The sequence below is a fragment of the Nycticebus coucang genome, chromosome 8 (assembly GCF_027406575.1).
Source record: "Nycticebus coucang isolate mNycCou1 chromosome 8, mNycCou1.pri, whole genome shotgun sequence".
NCBI lineage: Eukaryota > Metazoa > Chordata > Mammalia > Primates > Lorisidae > Nycticebus > Nycticebus coucang.
The window spans coordinates 52,335,555-52,358,391 of record NC_069787.1 but is presented as its reverse complement, the minus strand read 5'-3'; the positions used below and the strand labels follow the sequence as shown (position 1 = coordinate 52,358,391).

Sequence of the window (22,837 nt, the reverse complement as noted above, 5' to 3'; positions counted from 1 at the left end):
GAAAAGAAAAGAAGAGAGGGCAAAAAAGCATCGTGAGCAAAAGAAAGGAAATGACCACACATACAGTTGACTGTCCTCACTGATAGCAGTTGTGTTCTGTAAAGTTGCTAAGTTCACGAATACTAAACCATTCCTCTTAGAGAAGCACAAGCTTAAATTTCTGTGAGCCTCTATTTGCAGTATTTTTGTCCACCAATCAATAAATAACATTGTTATATGTATGTTTCTGCTTAAAGACGCCCTATTTAATATAGATTGTTTATTCATTAACACTGAACATGTAGCCAACAGCGTCATAAGGCATGTCTGCATAGGGCTTCTCCCACCCACACATTCCCTCTGTAAGGCAAATCACAGCCTTCTGGTGCTTGGAAATTCTGGACAGCACTTCAGCACTGCACTTGAGAATCTTTGTAAACACTGAAATCACAAATAAAAGCACAAAAAAGGTGAAGAACATGGCATAAATAGATCACAAAAGGATACTTGCTTACAGCGTGAGAGCTGGAACAAGAAGGAAGCATATCACCTTGTTCAGCCTCAGCTGGGCCGTGTGGGTCTGGGGCCTCAAATTATTTGCTGCTCTGCAGGTGTCTGCAAATGACTGCAAAAGTGTCACAAGTATTGATTTGGGGGTTTCAGTAGAGAGTAGGCAAATTCACAAATATGGAATCCATGAGTAATCAAGATATACAGTTGCGTGTATAATTATATACATGCCTATGTGTGTGCACATATGATGCGTGTATACTATACATGTCTATACATACATACATATATGTCTATACACACACACATATATATGTACAGAGAGAGAGAGAAAAAAAGAAAAGAAGTGCATAAAATGCGAAAATGAGTGTTTCATCCAAAAGAGCTCTGGGGCCTACTGCACTGAGCAGGGGCAACAGTGCCACCCATGGATCTGCACCCCCCTGCCCATGCTCAGTTTAGTTTGAGAGACACAACGCTTCAGGCAGAACTGGCTGAATAATTTGCAGGACCCAGAGCAAAATGAAAATGTGGGACCCTTTATCCAAAACTTTCTGTGTTGACTACAGCACAGTGTAAAACCAAGCCTGAGGCCCTTCCGTGTGCAGGACTCCGTGCACCTGCACAGGTCCCAGGCCAAGGAAGGAGGCATGTGACCCACTCAGAGAAGGCAGTTCACACCCTGACACCATTGGTGTGTGCGCAAAGCCTCAGGTCTCAGCTTAATGTCCCCCACACCAGGCCAGGTGAGGGATCAGAGAAAGGCCCAAATTCTCCTTCTTCGGTGAAGACCCAAGTGGCCCCAAATCATAGTAAACACCACAAGAACAAGAACAGTGGATTGTTACCTGGTCCAAACTGAGAGCCACAGTTTCAGACCACCCTCCACGCTATCAAAGTTGTCATTCACACAAATATAATCCTGTCACCTCCTGCGTCCTTCAAGCCAACTCTGGCTGCCTGTGGCTCACAAAGTCCAAACTCCGCTCACAAAACCTTTCACATCTGGCCAAACTCCATGCCTGTCCCAAACTCCATTCCTTCCCTACTCTATAATCTGAGTTCTCTGTCCACCACTGGGCAGACATGGACCCTGGAACCTCCTCTGCCCATTTGTGCCTCGGAACCTCAGACTTTTTCCTGCTTGAAGGACTCTAATGCATCTTTCATAACCAGTCGAAAGGTGACCTCCTTTAAGGAAGCTTCTCTGATTCACACATCCCTTAGAGCAGGGGTCCTCAAACTGCGGCCCACGGGCCACATGAGGCAGTGTGATTGTATTTGTTCCCTTTTTTTTTTTTCTTACTTCGAAATAAGATATGTGCAGTGTGCATAGGAATTTGTTCATAGTTTTCTTTTTTTTAAACTATAGTCCGGCCCTCCAACGGTCTGAGGGACAGTGAATTGGCCCCCTGTTTAAAAAGTTTGAGGATGCCTGCCTTAGAGTTTCCTCTTTTTATTTTTTGGGTATCTACTTTTTGAATAGGTAGGACAAATGCATGAGATCAAATTCCTTTTGAACTACATATACAATGATAAGCAGATCTCTTTCATGCCCCAGCCATCCTTCCTCTCCCCGGGGGCAACCACTGTAATCGGCTCCTTCTGACTTCTTCTGGAGCCGCTCTAGACATAAATAAGGAAATCATTTATTCTATCCAAATGCTAACATATCATATACACCACTCTACACTTGCTTAACCCTGTACCTTGGAAAGCCTTCCATGATATTAAATAAAAAATGGCCCCATTTTTTCAATAGTTGTAAATTAGACTTTTTAAATGTGTCATAACTTATTAATCTAAGTGTCCCCCACTGACTGGGTATGTGGCTAGTTTCCGATCTTCTTCTGTAGCAAATATCTTTTTATATAAACCAGTCTATGTGCATGGGAGACTCTGCAGCCTTAATATCCAGGAAAGAAACTGCTAGGTTCAAGAGAATGTTCGTTTGTAATTTTGATAAACATTGCCAAATGAGCCTCCATGGTGCCTGCTCTAATTCATACTCCCACTGGTGATGCATAAACGCTTCTGTCACCCTCACCAAACGGTGTCATCCAATTTTTTAATCTTTGCCAACATGGTAGGCGAAAAATGATACCTTGGTCAAGTTTGAAATGATATTTCCCTAGTAAGATCAAATGTCCAGAGTGGTGTTATTAAACACAGACCGCCACTAGGAACAAGCGATTATTTATAATTAATTAAAATCATATAAAATTTATTTTTTCCAGCTTTTTAAATTTTCTCCTTTAACACAAAGTAGGAGAAATAGAACAGGATTTAAACTGCAAAAGTAGAAGAATCAGTAGAACACACATATACACACGCACAAAAAAAAAAATCAAAATGAGTAGGAAGATGGGCTATTTCCAATGAGGAAACAAAAGTAAAGTCTTTTTTTAATTACACAAAATTTAAAACACAGCTCCTCAGCTGCACTAGCCACATTTTAAGTGCTCAGTGCCCCCTGTGGCTAATGGCCTCCGTCTGAGACAAAGCAAATAAGAAGCATTTCTATCATTATACAGTTCTGTTGGACAGGGCTATTTTAGAAAGGGCTGCAGCGGTCCTGATTATTATAGCAATATATTTTAACTAGCATTTTTGAGACTCTGTCTCAAAAAAAAAAAAATAAAAAATAAAAAAAAGAATTGCAAGAGGGACTTTACCTAACAATTGCAATCAGTGTAACTGGCTTATTGTACCCTCAATGAATCCCCAACAATAAAAAAAAAAAAAAAAAAAAAAACAATTTGAAAGATAAAAAAAAAAAAATAAAAATAAAAAAAAATAAAAAAAAGAGATGTGCTCTAAGTACACAATACGCATTGGATTTTTGAAGACTTAAGATTAAAAAAAAATGCAAAAATCTGTCCTTAATATTTTTTATATCAGTTAAATGTTGAAATACTGAGTTAAAATATATTGCTAAAATTAATTTTACCTGTTTCTTTTCACTTGTTTTTAAAGTGGCTACTAAGAAATTTAGAATTACTCACATGCCCCTCATTCTATTTTTAATTGGACAACACTGTTCCAGAGGGCACAGTGCTATGGAAACCTCGATTTCGGTATTTTTCTTTCTTTCCTTTTTTTTTTATAGTTTTTGGCCGGGGCTGGGTTTGAACCTGCCAACTCCAGCATATGGGACCAGCACCCTACCCCTTTGAGCCACAGGCACTGCCCAGTATTTTCCTTCTTACATAGAAATAAGTGCACTCATTGTTGCTATAAAGAAAAACAGACTCACTGGAATTTCTTTTTCCTCCTCACCTTTCTCTGCTCTGTGCAGACAGGCTGGACAATAAAAGGAGAAAGGGCTGCAGAGGTCCTGATGACACAGGATCAGCCCTGAAACAAACCATTGCGCTTCCTACCTGGGCAGCCACAGGCACACACCCCAGTGACCCAGAGCAGGGACTGATTTCCTGATGGCCGTTAAAACAATGCACCAGAGAACAAAGTGCCTTTAAAACTAAGAATAGAAGAATGGCTTGAAATAAGATTTCCAGGACTGTGCAGGAAGAAATCCTCCCCCATTCCGCCCCTGATCCACCTTCCACCCACAGCTTGACCTAGCCGCACCACAAATGTCCCCACCTCAGCAGTTTGTGCACACAGCTCTGGGTGAGGACTGAGGGGCAGAGTGGACAGGGGAGACCCAGAGAAAGAGGTAACAAGGGCTCTGCCCCTAGGGGCCCACACCACCAGTGGCTCCACAGTTGAGGCATGGCACATGTTTTTGTCATCTATGTCTTTGGCTTCAGATATGAGGGATATATCTAAAACTCAGTTTGGGCCAGGAGTGGCGGCTCACACCTGTAATCAGCACTCTGGGAGGCTGAGGTGTGTACATTGCTTGAGCTCAGGAGTTCAAGACCAGCCTGAGCAAGAGAGAGACCTTGTTTCTACTAAAACTGAAAAATCAACCAGGCATTGTGGTGGGTTCCCATAGTTCCAGCTACTTGGGGGGGCTAAGGCAAGAGGATTGCTTGAGCCCAGAAGTTTGAGGTTGCTGTGAGCTATTAATGCCATGGCACTCTACCATGGCACTCTACCAGGGTGACAGATTGAGAATCTGTCTCAAAAAAAAAACAACTCAGTTTTGCAACATGATCCATAAAACTAATAGATCAGAATGGACATTGCATTGTGAAAAGGTACCACAGAAACGAGACCTATTTATATCTAAGCCATAAGTCATCTGCTTTGGGGAAAACATTGATTTTATTATTATTAATATTAGTTGCATGTCTTTGGACAAGTGAACTAACCTCTCCGTCTCAGGTTCATAATTTATAAAATAAAGGGGCTGGGGGCGGCGCCTGTGGCTCAGTGAGTAGGGCGCCGGCCCCATATGCCGAGGGTGGCGGGTTCAAACCCAGCCCTGGCCACACTGCAACAACAACAACAACAACAACAAAAGTAGCCGGGCGTTGTGGCGGGCGCCTGTAGTCCCAGCTACAGCTACTTGGGAGGCTGAGGCAAGAGAATCGTGTAAGCCCAAGAGTTAGAGGTTGCTGTGAGCCGTGTGACACCACGGCACTCTACCTGAGGGCGGTACAGTGAGACTCTGTCTCTACAAAAAAAAAAAAAAGGGGGGGGGGCTGGATGATAGGAGATTGTCGATAGCATCCAGTTCAAAAATTCTATGACCCTAAGCACATATAAATGTATAAATAAGGTTATCACCAATCTCTTTATTCTCTCACTCATTTAGAAATCACTCGTTAGGCAGTTAATATGAGTCAGACTGAACCTGATACCAGCATACGAATATAGGAGAACATCTCTTCCACTAGGTTAATTTCTTAAGAGAGAGAAGAAAAGGGAGAGTGAATAGCATGGATAGAGCAGAGTTCTTCACTGGGGGCCATGGGCCTGCACAGATATTTTCACAACTATGTGTGATTTTTCTGCAGAGACTGTTCAAAGATGCATGTGACCTCGAAAAGGCAGAGGGTTGATAATTTAGACAAATTATGATAGGCCAAGTACCAGGCGAAATTCTTAGAACATGTAGGTGCTTGAAGAGTTAGCACCCAAGCAGTGTAAAAAGTGTACATGAGAATAAACACACAAGAGATTTCAACCTGAGCTTCTTTGGTGCAAAGCCTGCTTCTCTCCCCCACGTTAGGGGTGGTCTCTTTGCATGTAGCTTCCCCCTGCTGCTGTGTCTTACCCTTCCTCACATTGGAAGGTTACAAGCATTTAATAGGCCAAGACAGGATTACATTTGTCTGACCTGGGATCATTGTATCTGCCCAACAGGAGAGTTGGGAGGATAAAATGAGATTACCCATGTGACATACTCATCACCAGTCAGCAGTCAAGAGGCCCCAGCAGACAGTCATCCATCACATATTTATTTAGGACCTAATATGGGTCAGGCCTTGGGTTAGGTGTTCTTATCACTGTCATTTCATTGTTACTTATTTAACAGACCCCACCCCCCCAAATGGCAGAGTGCTTCACATAGTGCACACACAGTGATGATCTCCATGGTAGACAAATTTATTCTTTAGCAAATATCCAGGCACTTCCCTGCCCTCCTCAGATGGGCCCCCTGAGGTGGAAGGCACAGTGCACCAATCCTGAGGCTAAACCTTAAGAGAGATTGTATGTTTCTACTTCCTCCTCTGGTCTTCTGACCTCCACAAGAGAAGTCTGTGTACATGGGTAGCTCTAACCAGAATGAACCCACATGGACAAACCACCCCAGCCAACCTGCACGCCCATGAGCATAAGAATTTATGTTTATGTGGGCGGCGCCTGTGGCTCAGTGAGTAGGGCGCCAGCCCCATATGCCGAGGGTGGCGGGTTCAAACCCAGCCCCGGCCAAACTGCAACCAAAAAATAGCCGGGCGTTGTGGCGGGCGCCTGTAGTCCCAGCTACTCGGGAGGCTGAGGCAGGAGAATCGCGTAAGCCCAAGAGTTAAGAGGTTGCTGTGAGCCGTGTGACGCCACGGCACTCTACCCGAGGGCGGTACAGTGAGACTCTGTCTCTACAAAAAAAAAAAAAAAGAATTTATGTTTATGTTATGTTATTGTTTGCCACTGAGTTTGAGGGTGGTTGCTACTCAGCAAAAGCTGACTGAGACAGTCTCCTTTACCCATCTCCAGAGATTTCAAGTAGAGAGAGCAGCCCTGGCTTTTCTTACTTTCCTTTAAGGTGGGATTTCAGAAATCAAGCCGTTCTGTGCCTCTCTCTTCCCTGTTTGCTCTGGGCTGGTAATGTCCCTTTCAAAGGAGATAGCAAGAGCTACAAAGACCCTTATTTTGGCCATCTCCACACCTGGTACAGAATCAGGCACAAAGCCGGTTCTCAGTGCCTGATGAATAAAAGGATGGGTTCACTATTTATTCTAGCAGGGTGAGACAAAATCACTGGCAAGCAGCAACCTGGACCTCAGACGCTCAGAGCCACAGTTCTGCAGTACCCACAGTGTGGGAAGTGGACCCCAGTGGTGACACAATACTACCTCAGATCACATGCCACAGACCTATGTACACGATGTATGTATTATAATGTGTTTTAGGAAGCATATCTAACCCGCGACTTCAGCACTATTACTGCTTAAGATGCAGTAATTAAGACTGACCCATGTCAAGCTTCTTTGGCTCACAAATCACAAGCATAATCATAAGTGAGTATTTCTGAGCACTGGTAAGATGCATTGTTTGAAGGACTCCACAGTTATGATTTTATAAACTCTTCATATCCCATGATTCAGGAGCAATCATCAGCTCCATTCTGCAGATGAGCTAACTGAGGCCCAGAGAGGTAAGGAACTCATGCACAGTCACACAGAAAGTGACAGTGAGGATCTGAACTCGGGCTGTCAACCTCTAGCATCTGGGCTCTTACTAGCAAGGTCTCCACTGCATCTGCTTGGAGAAGCTGGTCCCAGGGAAATTTAGCATTGCCCAAGGTTAAGTGCAAAACTCAGAACTCAATCCTCAAACTTCTGACTCACTGCCTGGTGTTCTTATCCCTGCTCCTCGAGGAGCACTGTGTGGCAGGGGCTGAGTGAGTCTGTGAGAAGAGAAAGAGAGAGAGGTGGTAAGAGCCACAAGGAAGAAACGGGGAAATAAGACCCTGTCGTGGGTTATTTCAAGGCTGCCAAGCTGATGCAGGTGCTCAAGGGATACAGAGAAGCTAGAATATAGACAAAGATTTCCAGAGGAAGAGGCTGATGGTGCTTGGTGCCTGTAGCTCAATGGCTAGAGCGCCGGCCACATACACTAGGGCTGGTGGATTTGAACGTGGCCCAGGCCTGCCAAGCAACAATGACAACTACAACAAAAAAACAGCCAGGCATTGTTGGGGGGCATCTGTAGTCCCAGCTATTTGGGAGGCTGAGGAAAGAGACTCACTTAAGCCCAAGAGTCGATGTTGCTGTGAACTGTGACACCACGGCACTCTACCAAGGGCGACATAGTAAGACTCTGTCTCAAAAATAAATAATAAAATTAAAAAATTAAAAAAGAAGAGGCTGATGGAAAAAGGGTTGGCACACAGGGGCTGCTTTTCTTCCCAGGAAAACTGCCCACCCAGCCAGCATGGGGAACCAATTTCCCTAAATGACATCTACATCGGCTATATTTAGGTTCTAAAGCCACCATTGTTTCTGTCTGGGTTGACCGTTGGAGTCACAACCCTGACCTTGCCCTCTCCCAGTTACACGTCTGAATGTTCCATCAAGAGAAACCTTTTTAGGATCTGGTTTGAATCAACTTCCCCTTCCATGGCTCCCACTCCATGTCCTGGGCAAGCTGTGAAAATATGGCCAGAATAGGGGCTCTGACATGGAAGATCAGCCCTCCTGGGCACACTCTGCTTCCTTCTCACCACAGAATCAAACTGTGTCCATGTTTGTCTCAGGATACAAGGTGCTTCAGAGCCTGCTCTTCCAAAGCTCTTGGACAATGAGGATTCATTTCTCTGGTGCCACCAACACATTCTAGAGTCAGTGTGAACTGGGATACACCATCACGTTTGCTGAGAGCTGACCCTGGTAGTCACTGCCAGGTGTTATTTCAATTTATCCTCATGACAAGGAATAATGAGGAACTACTTATTATAGCATCACCCATTTTACCACGTTACCATGGTAACATGCCTTGGATTGCACGGTTAGTAAGAGGCAAAGCTGGGATTCAAACCTACATCTGCCTGGTTCTGAACCCCATGCTCTTGACCATTGCACTTCACCATTTCTCCCTGGATTGAGAACTACTGTGGCCACCTACGAAGATGATTTTATGAGGACTAATGGGTATTTAAAGGGTTTCTCTCCTCCCCTCCTTTCATTCTCTATTCAGTTACCAATTGTCCCTACCATATCCAGGCCCAATTTCTCCAGATGCTTCCTCTGCAGACTCTCAGAGCTAAGGAATTAAAATTCATTCAAAAATGTGTTCAAGAGCAGAATGACGGTCAGTAGCTAGTCAGCCAACTACATTTTGAGTTCCAGTTGATATCCTTGGAAAATGTGTGCTTAAAAACACTCATTAAATTATTTGACTTTGAAATACAGCAGACATGAAAACTGTTTTTGCTTTTTCTACAAAACATTTGTGTACCTCAGATTCCAATCAGAGCTAAAATGAGTTTAGAGACATCTCCATTTGACATCCAGGGAACAGACCAGAAAGGGCAATGATTTGTCATAGGTGCCTCTACACAGGCACTGATTAGACCACAGCAAACAGGCACCAAAACGGGATGACTTGTCAAAGGATTGGAAAGTTAAGTGCTACTGCAAAGGCTGCTCATGACACTCCTTCATGTCAGAGCCCCTATTCCTTCCCTATCTGGGAAGGGCCACACATTCTGCCTGAATTTGAAACCTGACCTACTATTTAAGTAGCTGGGAAAATTATCTGTCTTCTCTAAACCTCAGTTTCACCATCTGCAAAATGTGAATAATAATAATAGCCAATTTCTACAGTGCTGAAAGAATTTCACAAGCTGGGCGGCGCCTGTGGCTCAGTGAGTAGGGCGCCGGCCCCATATGCCGAGGGTGGCGGGTTCAAACCCAGCCCCGGCCAAACTGCAACCAAAAAATAGCCGGGTGTTGTGGCGGGCGCCTGTAGTCCCAGCTGCTCGGGAGGCTGAGGCAAGAGAATCGCGTAAGCCCAAGAGTTAAGAGGTTGCTGTGAGCCGTGTGACGCCACGGCACTCTACCCGAGGGCGGTACAGTGAGACTCTGTCTCTACAAAAAAAAAAAAAAAGAATTTCACAAGCTAATTAAAGTGCTTAGTAACAGACAAGTAATTAATAAATGTAAACTATTATTGTATCTATTGTTATTAACTATCACTGATGTGTTGTCAATAATTTTAAACGTTGTCAATGTTCACATCTCAAAGGTTCAAAAATTATTCATCATCAAGTGAGCAAATATTAATAGCTAAGTGAGTGAAGTGGGAAAAGGTAAAAGATAGTGAAATTAACCAAATTACATGAAAGGCTTTAAAAGTGCATGTCTGTACAATAGCAACAAAACAAAAAGACAACCCAAAGAATGGGAGAAAATATTTCCATATCACATATCTGATAAGGGATTAATATCCAAAATACACGTACACAAGTACAGATCACTTAAAACTCAACAACAAAAAACAAACAACTCAATTAAAAAAATGGGCAAAGGACTTGAATAGACATTTCTCCAAAGACGACATACAAATGGTCAATAATGTACTTAAAGAGATGTTCAGTGTCACTGATCATTAGAGAAATTCAAATCAAAACTCAAGGAGATACCACTTTATATCCAAAACCATGGCTTCTATTTTTAAAAAAAGTAGAAAATAATAAGTGTTGGAGAAGATGTGGAGAAAGTGGAACTCTTGTGCACTGTAGGTGCAAATGTAAAATGGTACAGCCAACTATGTAAAACAACAGTATGGTAAAGCCTAAAAAAAATAGAATAGAATTATCACATGATTCAGCAATTCCACTTCTGGGTATATACTCAAAAGAAGAAATATTTGTATACCACGCTCACAAGCAGCATTATTCATGAGAGCTGAAACATGGGAGCAATACACGGGTGGCGCCTGTGGCTCAGTGAGTAGGGTGCCGGGCCCATATACCGAGGGTGGCTGGTTCGAACCCAGCACCAGCCAAACCTCAACAACAACAAAAAACATGGGAGCAACACAAAGGTCCATCAAGGGATGAACGGATAAATAAAATGCAATACATACAATATTACCACCATTACTCAGCCTTAAAAATGAAAGACATTCTGACACATGCCTTAGGAATGAACCTTAGGAAATTATGCCATGTAAAATAAGTCAGTCACAAAAAGACACTATTGTTTGACTCTACTTACATGAGAGACTTAGAATAGTCAAAATCATAGAGACAGAAAGTAGAACTGTGGTTGTCGGGGCTGGGGGAAGAGGGGACCAGGGAGTTCATTTTTTAATGGTATAGAGTTTCAGTTTTGCAAGATGAAAAGAGTCGTGAAGATGAATGGTTGTGATGGTTGCATGACATTATGAGTTTATTGAATACCACTGAACTGTACACTGAAAATAATCAAAATGATAAATTTTATGTTATATGTATTTTACCACAATAAAACTATTGACTAAAAGTACATCTATAATGGTTATATACAAAAATTAGAATTGGAATTACAAAAATCAGTTCCAGAAACATAATTCTGATGAGAATAGAAAAAAAGCAATGGGCATTTCCTTGAAAAAATAGTTTCAGATTATCTGAAACTTTAACATCTACACCCCTGCCCCCAAGAAACAAATTTTTTAAAAAGGGACAGGAGAATAAGCTTCAGGGGTCGTAACCATTCTTCAACTCATTGAAACATATTTCTAGTCACTCCTTCCAAAATAACCCAAACCATGCTCTTAATGAGAATGCCGTCAAGTCTGAATCTCCACTGAAATTATCTGACTTCATCCTCCCAACAATGAACACAATCAGAAGACTAGGATAACTTCAGCAGAACCTACAAAAAAGTTTCTTCCAAAACTAAAATCAACCATCTTCCCATCCAAAGAAGAGAACAGGGCCAGGCACAGTGGCTCACACCTGTAATTCCAGCATTCAAAGAAGAGATAATTTTGGAAATCCATGTTGTAATTAAAAACCAACAGCAAAGCAGAAGGCTGATGCAGGCTTCTTTTCTCTTTTGTCCTTTTTATAAATTGAAATAGGCTTCTTGTAAAAATTAAAATAGTAGCATCACAAAGAGCGAAAGGCCCCCCTTCCCTTGCTCCCCTCCAATCACAGATGCAAAAGAGGCAGTGACAGCTGTGCAAGCCACTCAGCTCAGCCTAGCAACAGAGTGTGACCATCTGTGGTCTTAAACACAGTTGCTGTGCCTTGCTCTCTTCTGGTTCATACTAAAGTGAGACAGGCATCTACTCCATCAGTCTCGGTGTTTTTAATGGCAGCTCTCTGCTCAGTATCTTCAGAGGTGACAAGACCACTGTGCCCTCCCACAGCACAGCTCCTGGCACTGCCTGGAAGGGTTGGGTGAGAACTGGGAGCTAGTCTACCATGACAGCCACAGCAGCACCATGCTCTCCTCCCTAACGCGGGGAGCTTACCTCGGCACGGATAAAGAGGCAACACCACACCATGGGGCGCTCCGACCTCATCCACTCAGACTCCCCGGCCCCTAGCCACGGTAGAGCCCAGCAGGCAGGATTCTCTGAGTGGGGCTGAGCAAGGTTTCCCTGAAGGAACTCCTCCCCACCACTTGGGCTGCATGACAGGAAGTGACAGGGGCCATCAGTTACAAGTGTCAGAAGCTGAGAGAGCAGAGAGCTCCCCACCTCTAGCAGTTTCCTTGCCCGCTGCTGCAGCTTTTTCAGAACACTCTTTGCCTTTTGGCATTCAAAGGCACACCAGAAATTCAGTTTCTGGTTGACAATCCCTAGCTTGTAGGAAACAAACAATGCTCGCTGGGTCCATACCTAAAGCCGTGCTGGGTACCCCGGTGGCTCTCATGGGTTTGCTGCCTGGAGCTTTGCAGAGCCAAATGTGGGGTGAAATGGATAGAAAAGAAAACATCACTAGAAGGGACAGTGGGAAGGGAGCTCTGGGCACTCAAAGAGGAATTATTGGTCTGCTTGAACTTCACCCAAGAATCAGTGGCCCTGCCTGGGATACGGAGTCCACACTGAGTCCCAGTTTAAAAGCAACTACACACCCATCCGTTCCTTTCTCTTTTTTTCTTACGCAAAACTGGCATCTTTCCTTCAGAGTCCTTTCAAAACAGCTGCTTCTGGAAACCTTTCTTTCAGCTTCTGATGTGGATAACAAGAGGCCTTCCTGCTCTCCTCAGAGCTATTCTGGAAATAACTCCTAGTTGACACTTTTTGTTTTATGAATTGGGGATGTCACCAGAATGAACACCTTGTTCTAGTCCCCTGCCTTTTACAAAACCCAAACCTCTAGGAAGAGCTAAGCTATCTCACAGGAAACCACTAGGTACAGGTTTTAAGTGAAAACTGTGCCCAGTTCAAACCCCCCACAGACAAACCCTCCTTGTTCGGTGGCAGAGTCTCAAACCCGAGGCGGCATAACTCCAGTGTAGTTTACAATTATTTGTTTTTGTTTTTTAGCTCTCTGGTAAGTATTTGATTTGCAAAAATCTTCCCAACCGCAATGTTTCCCAAGGCCTTCTTACAAACGCACAGATTTTTAAAAGCCTCTGCGTTTCTTTCAGGCCTGAGTAAAGTCAGGGGACCCAGCAAAGAGACCCAGGTTCATTTGAACAATAAGCTTCTGGTCTAGCAGAAGAAGATTAAATCCAAAACTTGACTTTAGAGCTTAGGAGAAAGCAGGCTCTCTCCATTCATGCTGCCAGAAATTTGCAAAAAGTGCTGAAGGGGCCAGGAAATAACGAGCCTAGCAAATGCATTTTTCATGGGGACAAAGTCTGAGAAGTCTTCTCAGAGCAAGAGACACATGGACAGTGTTCTGACGCAGAACTGGCAAGCCCGACAGCAGGGAGACACACAACCACCAGGTCTTTTGAAAAGATGCAAATACTTTTTGATAGGTAAGGACGCTGCTCTGACAGGCTTGGGTCTTGCTTCCAGGAGTGTTAGGGAGTCACACCTGTTGGAGAAAGGAGGAAGTGAAATCGCTGCTAAAAAGGCTCAGGCCTTTTAGGCAAGCATCTGGGTCACATCGGGGCTGGCACCCAGGAAGTGGTCGGTAATGTGTGTCAAAACAAACAGCAGTGTCCTCCTAGAGGTGGGTTTCAGATTATCCCTCAGACTCCCTATTCCCCAAAGGCTGATTCCCCACAAAGCAAGCAAGTAAATGGTGGCTGCTGGTGGAGTGGGAGGTGGGCAGGCATTCCTAAGAGGGTTTCCTGCTCCAGCCTCCTGCAAAGGAAAGGTCCTGAATTTGTACAGGCCTGTTAACAACTTGAGGTTAGCCAGCTTATCAGCTAATGAAGAATACCCATCCCATGGGGACTAAGGAAGGCTCCATAAGCCCAAACAGGCCAGCCTCACCCCAGTGAGCACAAAATCCAAATGATTCGACCTAACTTCGGCTGTTGACTGTGAATGGGAAAGAAGAATTGAAACCTGTGGGCTGCAGCACGTGGTGGAAGAGGTGAAACTTTTTCTTTCTTTTTTTTGGCCGGGGCTGGGTTTGAACCCACCACCTCCAGCGGAAGAGGTGAAACTTAAGTGGGCCCCAGGGTAGGTAGCAGTGGAGGAGGGAGGGAGAACCAGCAGAGGCCCCGGCAGGGGAGAGGGCATAGCCTGCAAAAAGGAAGGAGAGGACAGGACACTGCCATTTCCTCTCATGCCCTTTACCTGACCAGAAGCAAGAACTTCAGTAATGAAATTGGCCCATGACAATCTCGAGAGAAGAATTTTAATAATAAGAGGCTCCTGCCCTGCAAGGTTCAAGTGCATTTTAAGCTTTATAACAGTAGATCATAACCCGAACAGGCGTTTTCTCTGTGTGACATCCTGGAAACTACCAAATATTCAAAGATGTTTTCCCATTGATTTTTAAATTTTTGTTTTTGTTTTGTTTTGTTTAGCAGGCCCGGGGGCTGGGTTCAAACCCACCAGCCCTGGAGCATGTGGCCAGAGCCCTAACCACTAAGCTACGGGTGCCCAGACCAATTTTTAAATTTTAAAAGTAATCTAGTGTCATAGCCATACATTCAAACCATACAGAAGTATATAAACCAAAAAGTGAGTCCTTGCAAAGACCCTGTTTTTTTTTTCTCTAGCCCGGTCCTATTTGCCAGAGGTACTGGTGTTAAAGCGAGGTGTAAGTGGGGGTCATGAACTCAAATGCCTCAGGACCAGAAAGTTAGGGACCTGAAAGTACAGGTGAGGCTGGCACTGAAGTACGGCTGAGCGTGTTTGCCTCCATTCAGTTCCAGTTCACTGGGGTCCTAAGGAACTGCTGGCCAGTGATCAGGCGTTCCAGTTTTTTTTAAGAGAAGCCTGAAATTCTGGGTTTTATGTAAACAGTCCAAAATTTTAAATGCTGGCAATTATTCATCACTACACAAAATACTGTACAGACCACACAACACAGTTGCTGGCTAGATTTGACCTCAAGACCACCAGTTTGCAACCTTGGGTGGTGATCCTTCCAGATATCACCTTCTGTCTAAACACAGATAAGCTGCTGGGTATAACATATTTTTTTTCAAAAATGGAATGGTAACATTGTCCCACCACTTGCTCTTTTTGCTTGATGCCCAGGGCATCTTTCCTTGTCACACACATTTTTGACCTCTCACAGCACAGCATTCCACGGTACTGAAGGACCCTAACTCATTTAGCCACCCACCTGCCCTGTGGTCATTCAGCAAACATGACAGACGCTCTCGAGCTGTCATTTCTCCGTTGGACATTCCTCTTACCTCTGCCAGAACTTAATTCATGACGAAAGTGCACCAGGGTACAGACAATAAAACATCAGAAACCCGCAATTGTTGAAACCACAGGACTACAGATTTTTTGTGTTTTAACATGAGTGCTTACCATGTATGTTCACATTTGATCTCCACATCTGTCCCATAGTTGACATTATGATTATCTCTAGTTTGCAAATTTTAAACAACAGAGACTCAAAAAAACTGGTGTGAGCCTACTCACATTGCAAGGCCTAGAGGTGGTGAGGGTGGTCAGGAGTGGAGCCCAGGTGGGTGGAGCGCAGGTGAGCTGACTTCAGGCTCCTGCTACACACAAAGAATAGATGCCCAGACACCTGCTCTAGGTTATTTGAGAGTCCGACTTATTGGAACACAAACTACTGGAGAAGTGAAGGATCGCTAAAAACTGGACAATTCACTTGCCTCCTGAAAGGAAAATCCTCATTTTAAGCCCTGCTTCACACTCATCCAATGTAAATTCACCTCAGTAGGGTGTTGTGGCGTCACATAGCTCACAGCAACCTCAAACTCCGTGGACTTATGCGATTCTCTTTTTTTTTTTTTATTGTTGGGGATTCATTGAGGGTACAATAAGCCAGGTTACACTGATTGCAATTGTTAGTAAGTGATTCTCTTGCCTCAGCCTCCCAGTAGCTGAGACTCTAGGCGCCTACCACAATGCCCAGCTATTTTTTTGTTGCAGTTGGCCCCAGCCAGGTTAGAATACAACAGCCTTGGTGTATGTGGCTGGCGCCGTAATCACTGTGCTACGGCGCTGAGCCTCCAATGTAAACTCTACATAGATTAGAGAGAAATGCTAAAAAGAAAAACAAATCTACAAAATTCTGGGGGTGTAAGTTCTCAGGGTAGAATATTTTCTTTGGGTATACGGAGCTGAACCATATATTTATACATGGGAAACCACCTACGGGGCACCTATTATGCAAAACTGCCCCTGTTTTCCCACACCTTGTTAAATAACCAAACTGGTGACAACCTCTCATTGGGCTCTAAAGAGACTAAAACCAAAATGGAGACCTGGCTAAGAATCCACCAGATGCTTCATGGCACCTCTGGAACTAGAACCATTATTTCCTGTGTTGTTGTTCTATATAGCTGAGGGCATTTTCTGTTGAGAAGGTCCAAGCAATTTCCTCACCAAAGATATTATCGGTAACACACTGATTTTGAAAACTTCATTTACAGAAAACAAAATGGTTGAATTTTATTATTATTTTTTTTTTTGTAGAGACAGAGTTTCATTTTACCGCCCTCGGTAGAGTGCCATGGCGTCACACGGCTCACAGCAACCTCCAGCTTTTTGGGCTTATGTGATTCTCTTGCCTCAGCCTCCCGAGCAGCTGGGACTACAGGCGCCCGCCACAACGCCCGGCTATTTTTTTGTTGTTGCAGTTTGGCCGGGGCTGGGTTTGAACCCGCCACCCTCGGCATATGGGGCCCGCGCCCCACTCACTGAGCCACAGGCGCCACCCAAAATGGTTGAATTTTAGAGAATTATTTCTTTATTAAAAGTTGGCAAGGCTGGGCGCAGTGGCTCACACCTGTAATCCTAGCACTCTGGGAGGCAGAGGTGGGTGGGTTGCTTGAGGTCATAGGTTTGAGATCAGCCTGAGCAAGAGTAAGCCCCCATCACTAAAAATAGCCAGGCATTGTGGTGGGCACCTGCACTCCCAGCTACTTGGGAGGCTGAGGCAAGAGAATCACTTAAGCTCAAGACTTTGAGGTTACTGTGAGCTGTGACACCATGGCACTGTACTGAGGGCGACAAAGTGAGACTCTGTCTCAAAAAAAAATAATTAATTAATTGAAAAAAAGAAGAGTTGGTTATGGCACCTGCCATATATACTGAGGCTGGCAGGTTCAAACCCAGCCCGAGCCAGCTAAACCACAATGACAACTGCAACAACAACAACAACAAAATAGCCAGGCATTGTGGCAGGTGCCTGTAGTCCCACCTATATGGGAGGATGAGGCAAGAGAATCGCTTAAGCCCGAGAGTTGGAGGTTGCTGTGAGCTGCGACACCACCGCACTCTACTGAGGGCGACATAGTAAAACTCTGTCTCAAATGAATAAATAAATAAATAAATAAAATTGGCAAGTGATGGTGATTCAAAATTCCATTTGAATTTTGTTTTGGTTCCTTAATTTCCTTCCTATTCCAACCTAAGAGGTTACAGATTTCACAAATCTGAGAGTTGGAAGGGAGTTTCAAGGTCTTTAACCATAACCCATTTGACACCTTAAATTTTTAAATAATTCCACCAACTGAATTGAAAAATAGGTAGTACAACTATCTCATTAGAAATGGGATGGTAGCAGTGACCAAATTAAAATAGTAAGGTCCCAACATCATAAAAGTATTATTTCATTAGGTTTTTGAGACTGAAAATTCATACTGGCATTGAGAAGGGAAGTATGCTGATATCCTTTGGTGGTACTAGATTGGCAGAGAGGCATAATCCATGGCAAATATAAAAAGAACATCAGAGTGTTTACAGCCTGAGAGTTTACTTGCGGTCATATGTTTTATTGAATGTCTTTGTATCTGCTTCTCAGCGCTGGAAGTGTAGTTAGTTAATCCAAGCAAAATTTAAACAACTACTCTACCCCCCTCACCATGAACTGTGAACAAATGGGAGGTAGGGAGGTGTCCAGATACCATCCCAGCCCAGGGTTGAGGAGATGCAAGGTGGTTTAACTCAAGAGACTCCGACCATTTGAAAATGTTGATGCTCTCACGGAGCCCTGTTTAGTATCCCAGCTCAACAAGATTACAAAATGATGAGAAGAATGTGGGAGCAGACCTGGCTGTCCAAGGTCAAGAATGAATAAATAGAAAAGTCTTCATCTATGGTTTCAACACAAGAACTAAAAATAAATGATGCTCAAACATGGAAGTCTCAACAGATTGCTAATCATGGCTAATCTTGAGTGCTTATCTTGCTGGTTTTGTTACGAGCAATTGCTTGAGCTCTGTATTTTTTCCCCTCTAAACAAATCTGAACTTTTATAACCAAATTCCTCACATTATTTTGGCAACAGATACATAGACAGCTATTTTTAAAAGTGACCACAAAAAAGGAAAGCCGTCTCCCGATGTGCGTAGTGAAGCAGCCACTGGCCCAGTCTGTGGAGTTCCACCTCTTCCCTAACACAATCCAGGGCAGCCTGAGAATTTCAGCAAGGAGCAGAGAGGAGCTGTTTGCAAATAAGCCCATTCAATTTATTTCTCAGAAACCTGAACACCCCAGGTAGAGCTTTTTCAAGAGACTGCCAAGTCCCCTTTCTCGTGCTATCAGTTAGAAGTGAAACTTCTGTGTAGGTTGTTGACTTCTGCCCAATTCTTCAGAAGAAAAATGGTTCAAAAACAGATTCGCTGATATCTATCAGCCAAAGAGCTTCCTTACTTGGAAATAAGACTAACTGCTTAGCCTTAGACAGTCAAAATTGGTTAGAAATGAAAAATCTGAATGTGGGGGCAGGGGTGGTATTTCTGACACACAAAGGAATACTTGGGAGGATGTTAAAAAGTTATTTGTCTATGTCAAAAAACAACTCTGGACATACTGAATTTCTGATTTGAAAATGTATAAAAACAAAAGCAAAAACCATTTTTATTAGTTTCTCACTATTATTTTGATTCCAGATATCTCTTTAGGGATCATTTCTGGAAACAACTATGGGCTGAAAGAACGCACAGTGAAGTTAGTAATTGGGCTGTGTGGGCTTTGGCTCTCCCACATACTCGTTGAATGACCTAGTGAATCACTTCTTAACTTCCTTGACCTTTAGTTTCCTAATCTGTAAAGCAGAAATGCTTTCTTTATCCCTGACAGGACACTAGGATACTAACTGACTTATATATTTAAGGGCAGAGCAAAAGATGATGTAGATGTGAAGGGTCATCATATCATTTTTTCCATTTCTGTACAAGTTTAAATTTTTCCATAATAAAATATTAAAGAACAAAAAAAAAAAAAAAAGACCAAAGCACAGTAATAGTTTATTTTTTTCAAACAGGAGAGGAAACTTTTTGAGTGTAATTATAAGTACTGATTCAAATTTTATTCCTAGCAAATTGAAAAATTGCTACCAAATCTGAAATCAATACTTGACTTTTACTTTGATTTGATTAGCAGCTGGGCATCTAATTTTTAAAAATGCAATGGAAATTTGCAATTTTCCATTTCCCCTCTTCCTTCCAATAGGGGGAAAAAAAGACTTCCTTGATAATCACTATGTCTATCTACAAAGTTTAAGACTTCTATGAAAATACTCCCAAGAAGACACTAAGAGATTTAAAAGTGAGCATGTGTGCCCGTGACTCAGAGCATTTATCCTGCCTATGTAACAGTGAAAGTGGTTTTTTGTTTTCTTTTGTATGTGTTCATGTGAACTTAAAGAATAAATATTCTCATTTTTCTTCTCCTTAATTCAGAATCAGAAAGGAATCACCAAAACACTAGAAAACAGCAAACCAGACAAAGGATAGTGGGAAAGAGCTTCCAACTCCCACCCAAAGGAACTGATTCTGGTTGGGAGCTCAGAGCCTCCTCCCAGTTAGGGCTCACCCCAGGCTGTCCCTTTAAATCAAACTTCCTGGTAAGGCTGAGAGATTTCCGCATGCAGCTTCCTGGAGACTATAAGATAAACAATAAACTTTGCAACAAAATCAGGACAATAAGCCCCACGTGGCTGTAATAAGAAGCAATTATAAGGGCTGACAATGGCTCGGGGCATTTCCAACAGGAATGCAAATCTGTGATAAACACGGGAGAAGCATGCTACCCCACACATCTGCACAACTAAACTGACTTTTTAAATAATAGTTCCTAATGTCTCATCATATTGAGAAATAGTTGCTTCCAAATTCAGCACTGTTTTTAAATCATTGTCTAAGAGGAAAGTAGTGGCCTTTCTTAAAGCCCCACTACCTATTAATTAGACAAAGCTGCTGTGGCCAAGTCCATGTGTCACTTACTCCATGTGTCTCTGTGATGGCCAACCCTTTGAATCCCTCACAGCTGAACTCTCTTCCTAGCTTTGGGGAAGAGTACTCCCCAGATTGGGAACTGGAGCCACATTCTGCCAAGAGTGCTACACACTTGCTTTCAGGCCTCCTTGTAGCAAGAACTGCTGATTAGATCCCCACACCTCAGACACAGCATCAGGAGCTGGGATGCAAAACAGCAGAGACACTGTGGACTCGTTCTGTGAAGGTGGTGGCACCTTGCAGACACTGAGTGAAGGTATGGGTAGCCATGGTCTCTAACCAGGGTTGGCAGAGGAAGCCATGACGGCTACACCACCTAGCAATGGCAGAAATGGTGACCTTATAAGAACTGTTTGGTGGTGTCATTTGAGGTTGTTCCCGGTTCCCTGATCCTTCCAAAATTCTCTGAGCTACCCTAGATTCTCAATAAATTCAGTTTCTGCTTACCTCAGCCAGAACTGGGTTTTATTGCTAGGCATTAGTTCATGTACACACAGAAGACAGGATGGGCTAAAGCTGAAGTCGTCCAGAAACCAAGGGCACAGAATGATTTTGAGCATAAGGACTGAATGACTTTTGACACTTGGAATTCAACCCCAACACTGTCCCTAGGCCTGGGATCAGTTGGCCCCATTTCCTTCTTGGACCTTACCTTACTCTACTCTGCTCTCTCCCAAGCTGTCATCATACTCTGTGTTCTTCACCAGGCTCTTTCCTGCCTCAGGCCCTTTGCACTTACTGTTCCCTCCTCCAGAAAATGCTTTCCTCCAACACTTCACATAGCAGCAGCATCCTTTTCAGTCCTTAAGCTCAGCCTTCCCTCACCAGGCTCTCTATAGGACCATTCCCCCCACCTCCACCATCTTATTCTCCATCACAACACCCTGTTGATTTCCTGCCTCGCACTTAACACATCCTATGATTCACTTATTTCATTATTAATAACAATAGCAACCACCGTTGATTGGGAGCTCGCTATGTGTCAGATGCTAAGCTAAGCTCATTTAAATTCTCTGACCACCTATGACATAGGTACTTTTATTACCCCTAGTTTATAGATGGTTAAACAGGCTCAAAAGGAATAAGGAAGTTGTCCATTGTGCCAAGTTTGGCAGTAAGGGAACAGGGGTTTGAACCTCGGCCTGCAGCCCATACCTTTACCATGGTGCTCACTCAGGCAATGTCTGAATAAACACTGACGGTGATGCAGGCTCTGGGCCATGGGACAGGCCTATAGCCTGGTGTTCTAGATCTCCCACCTACTATCCCATCTACCACCATGGACCTCCTTTGGAGAAGAAATGCAGCCTGACATATGAAAAGATGAGGTTGGCTTCCTTCCTTCAACAGACATGTGCCCAGCCCTGTGCTCAAAGTGTCAGGCACGCAAAAATATCTCGGAGGAGCCACAGGCCAAAGGGGCTGGAGACCTGCGCACAACATTCACTGTTCATCCTGCTGAGTCCCATAGCCTGGGAGTACTGGGACACAGAAGACGATGCCAGGGACAACTCTCAAGGTGTCCTCAGCAAACACACTGCAAACACGCCATTCCGGCAGCTTGTTAGGGATGTGTAGGAACTGTCAGCCCCAGCGGAGAAGGGCAAGAGTAAAAGAGAGAAGTGACAGACCAAGAGGGGCATCAAAGGCCTGTGGAAGGGACCAGGCAGGAAGGCCAGGAAATGAGGCCACTGGAGCCAAGGTAGGATTCCATCTCTAGCCTGTAGGAAGTGGGAAACTAGAGCGAGTTTTTCAGCCAGGACAGCTACATGACCAGATGTAAATTCTTTTCATCAAGAACCATGCCCACAGCTATATAATACAGTACTGGTGAGATGTTTGGGTAGTTTATTTCCTACATATTTTAGAATACACATCCATATGGGCAGGCACAGTGGCTTATACCTATAATCCTAGCACTCTGGGGGGCTGAGGTGGGTGGATAGCCTGAGCTCAGGAGTTTGAGACCAGCCTGAGACCCCATCTCTACCAAAAATAGAAAAATGAGCCAGGCATGGTGGTGGGCACTTATAGTCCTAGCTACTTGGGAGGCTGAGGCAAGAGGATCTCTTGAGCCCAAGAGCTTGAGGTTGCTGTGAGCTATGACGCCACAGCACTCTACCCAGGGCAATGGAGTGAGACGCTGTGTAAATAAATAAATAAATAAATAAAGTACACATACATAAATATCAGCTAAAAGCCAGGAATTTTAATAACAACAACAAAATTCCATTTCTATGCCTTCTCCTTCTGAGTAAGAAGCGAGATGTCTGCCCTTCCAAGAGAAGGAGTTAAGCACAGCCATTCTCTGCTGTAATGTGAAACTACACAGAGCTCTCAAATGGATGATTTGTGGAGAAAAAAAGGAACTCCCGGGCGACTTGACTTTACAACTCCAATCACTTCTACCCAGA

At 43.7% G+C, this 22,837-nt stretch overlaps 1 protein-coding gene across 3 annotated transcripts in view; it reads right to left on the bottom strand.

The window, feature by feature from the left end:
* ARHGEF3 (Rho guanine nucleotide exchange factor 3) overlaps window positions 1–22,837 on the bottom strand; it is a 323,685-nt gene that overhangs the window by 172,168 nt on the left and 128,680 nt on the right. The window contains exon 1 of one of the 3 annotated variants that reach the window (XM_053598927.1): window positions 12,091–12,214. The exons of the other annotated variants lie outside the window; for them this stretch is intronic. Coding sequence (XP_053454902.1) covers window positions 12,091–12,141 — 51 coding nt within the window. The 5' untranslated portion in view covers window positions 12,142–12,214. Of the gene's footprint in view, window positions 1–12,090; window positions 12,215–22,837 lie in introns of those variants that run through there. 3 annotated transcript variants of the gene reach the window in all.